We start from the raw sequence: 3,471 nt of genomic DNA on the forward strand, positions 1-3,471 counted from the left end.
CTCAGCCAGGTCCCTGTCGAGGCTAGCCAGACACCATCTCGGGAACCCCCGGTCCCGCCCCCTCAAGCCCTGCACGGGCTGCTGGGGCCTGTTGGAGACCCCCATTCGGATGTACCTGTGGTCCGAGAGGGTCTCCACGTCCTCCAGGACACGCCAGTCCACGACACGCGCGGCAATGACGGGGCTCGCGAAGGATATGTCGACAATCGACGCCCCGTTCCGCCGCACGCATGTGTCGACGTTGCCCCGGTTTAGGACTTCAAGCCCCAAACCCACAGCCCAATCGTACAGGGCCTCTCCCCTCGGATCGTCGACAGGAGAGCCCCAAGCCGAGTGCTTGGCGTTGAGGTCTCCCATCAGTAGCACCGGTGCTGGCGCCGCTCTCCCGATTACCTCACCCACCCTCTCGAGAAAGTCCTCGAAGGCACGCAGCGGCCTATTGGGGGAGAAGTATGCCGCAACTATGGCAAACTCCCCCCATTTTGCCGCCGCGTATCCCGATCCACTATCGATTCTCGAGAGGGGTGGGCGATCCCCAGTTCGGGGAGAGGTAATTGCCACCAGCCCGTCCGTGTCTCCGATCCAAGTAGGAAGGGGGGGGACGCAATACGGTTCCACCACGACGGCAGCACCAATGGCCCACTCCGCCACGTGCTGGACTAGGAGGTCCTGTGCACGGGCGCAGTGGTTAATATTGGCCTGCAGCACCTCTGCCTGTTGCAGAGGGCCGCCTGGCATTAGTGCTCCATCGTGGTGCCCTCAGGGGTTCCCTTGTTTGAGGGGGCCAGTTTGCCCCGTGTGCGCGGGGGATTGCACGAGGGGCCGCCCATTATGTGTTTGGCGGCCATCTTGTGCGCGTAGCACACCGCGCACCAGGGTTCGCTGGCCCCGCACTCTGAGGAAATGTGTCCTGTTTTGCCACAGCGATGGCACAGTTCCGACCTGTCCACCGGGGACGGACAGAGGGCTCTAGTGTGGCCTATGCCCATGCACCGGAAACACCGCATGGGCAAGGCCTCCAGCCCCCTGACCTTGGCGGCCGTCCAACCGACGAGGAGACGCCCCTCGTCTATGAGGGCGTTAGCAGCCGCCACAGGGCAGGTGATTATCGCAGACGCCGTCATGTCCGGCGCCATGCGGATATTTCCCACCCTGACCTGTCCCGGTAGACATTTTCCCGCCCTCGCTGTGGCCTCTATTAGGGCCTCCGGCGTTATTCCCTCATTAAGGCCAGAGACCCTAATTTGTGCCGCTTTAATCGGCCTCGTCACCTCCGCCTCGCTACCAATGATCTCCCGGAGCTTCTCTGCGAGGCTGTCCGCCGCAGCCCCGCTATTAGCTCCGGGTATTTCGATGATTCGGGCCCCCGTTGCCGTGCCACGAACAGCCGCCACATGATCCACCCCAATTGACGACAGGTCAATAGTGGTGGCCCTCGATATCACCGTGCGGTAATCCAGTTTGGATTCCGGCTTGAGGGTCACCACCACCGCCGAAGTCTTGGGTGGGGTGAACTTAACCTTTTTAGGCGGCTGTGCGCTCGCCTTGGGGGCCTTCACTGGGGTAGGCTCAGGCTGGGCGGAAGGGGAGGGTTTGTTCCCCTTCTTTTTGCCTTTTCTGACTACTTCAGCCCACCCCTGTTCGCCTTCCTGAGGCGGAGGTACAACGGCAGGTAATTCGGCCGGTGCCTGGGCCTGTACCGTCCCTTGTTTGGGCTGCTTTTTAGCCGGGGCGGCTTTGGGTGCAGGCCCAGGTCGTGCTGGGGGCATGAGGGTAGCCCCCGCAACTGCACCGGCGTAGCTTCGCCCCGTTCCTGGGGCCGGCAATTCGGCCTCCTTCTTCTTGTCAGCCGCCAGAGGCGGCCGAACAATCGGCTCAGGAGCCAAGAAGCCCCTTTTCTCCGCCTCCTTGAGGCGGTCATTCACCATGCCCCCCAGCTTGAGGAACATGTTCCTTTCAAAGGACTCCCTCCATTCTGAAAGGAGACCCTTGATGTCCTCAAGGGAGGGGGCACCTGCCGCTGGTTGGGCCTCAGTAGGCGCCGAGGATGCGCGCTCAGCAAAGGCCGTGCGCAGGGCCTTGGTTTCCTGCTGGAGGAGCGAAAGCTGCTCCCGCATCCTCTTGTTGTCCGCTCTTAGGATGCGGACAGCCTCCGACTCCTCGCATTGGGCCTCTATTTTTCCGGCCGCCACAATAATATCATGGCAGGCCTCGTTCATGGCCCGCCATGCCGTTCCCTTCAAGTTGCCGGACTTCCCGGCCTCCGCCAACACTCTCTGGGCAGCCGCCCTCACTACCTCGAGGTGTTCATCCACCAGGCACCTCTTACTGGTCTGCTCCATGCCCTTCAAATAGCTGCTGGTGCCAGCTCTCTCCAGCTCTCGCTCAAACTGGGCATAGTCCGCCGAAAGATCGCGGAGCCTTTCCCTAGCCTCGGCCGTTCCAGCATAAGAGCCCCGACGAGCAGCCCGGCCTCTCGTGACGGAGGAAAGCTTGTTGGAGGCCCTTTCAGCCTCCTCGACATCCTCCGAAGCTTTCCTCTTAGGGGCTTGACCCCGCTTCCCGCCTAACTCAACTTCCGGGAGCCAGACTGACCCGTCCGAATCTCCGTCGGAAAAGTAGAGAGACTCCGATCGGCTAACCGTCTTCTCTCCCTCTTCCACATTCATCACCTCCTCTTTATCCCCCCCGGTTGATCTCTTCCCCCTTGGGGTCAGAGATCTTCCCCTCGAAGCTTTGGCCACGTTCCTACCCATGTTGGGCCAGAAGTGACCAAGTCAGAATAATTAGCCCCAAATGGGGCAAAAACAAGGCAAAATCCACAGACAGGGGGCAGCAATTGGCCCCTGCCTGGTTACAAAAAGCTGAGCTACCCCGCACCAGCGGTCTGGTAGCTGTGGTCAGAAGCACAACCTTGCTTTTTGTATAAAAGGATAGGATCTTGCCAGTGCCCCAACTCCACAAGGAGCCAAGACACTGAACCCGTCAAAATCAAAAGTTAGTAACCAAAAGAAAGACTCTTGGTATCAAAAATCTTCAAGACACCGCGAATTGCACTCAGCACCACGTCAGTACACTTAGCACACCTCAGTACACTTAGCACACCTCAGTACACTTAGCACAACCTAACCTTTTTTTTTTTTTTTTTTTGTTTTCGCAGGGGAATGCATTTACGCACTGAGTGTGGGACTCCTGGGCAAACGGCCCAGACTACCCACTAAACCCCTGCGGATGCCATCGGCCGCTTTACAAAGAGGCGCCTCGGATCTAACTAGCACAAGGCGCCTCAGCGACTGGCCGGTCTCTTTTACCAGAGACCGGACTCTCCACTCTCAGGGGCCCTCCGACATCTGGAGGACCCCTGCCGCCGGGTGGGACCTCTGTCCCACCGATTCAGGGGGGGCGCCCGCAGGCGCGCCCCCAACCACCAAGGCGAGCCGCACGCCATCCAGTCCGGAAGCAGACCGGAGG

General features: G+C 60.2%; 1 protein-coding gene across 1 annotated transcript; it reads right to left on the reverse strand.

The window, feature by feature from the left end:
- Positions 1-737: 737 nt before the first annotated feature.
- LOC128674446 (uncharacterized) lies at positions 738-2,756 on the reverse strand. Its single transcript, XM_053752966.1, has one exon. The coding sequence runs from the start codon at positions 2,754-2,756 to the stop codon at positions 738-740; it is 2,019 nt and encodes a 672-aa protein (XP_053608941.1).
- Positions 2,757-3,471: the final 715 nt, after the last annotated feature.

This window comes from Plodia interpunctella, chromosome 12 (assembly GCF_027563975.2).
Source record: "Plodia interpunctella isolate USDA-ARS_2022_Savannah chromosome 12, ilPloInte3.2, whole genome shotgun sequence".
NCBI lineage: Eukaryota > Metazoa > Arthropoda > Insecta > Lepidoptera > Pyralidae > Plodia > Plodia interpunctella.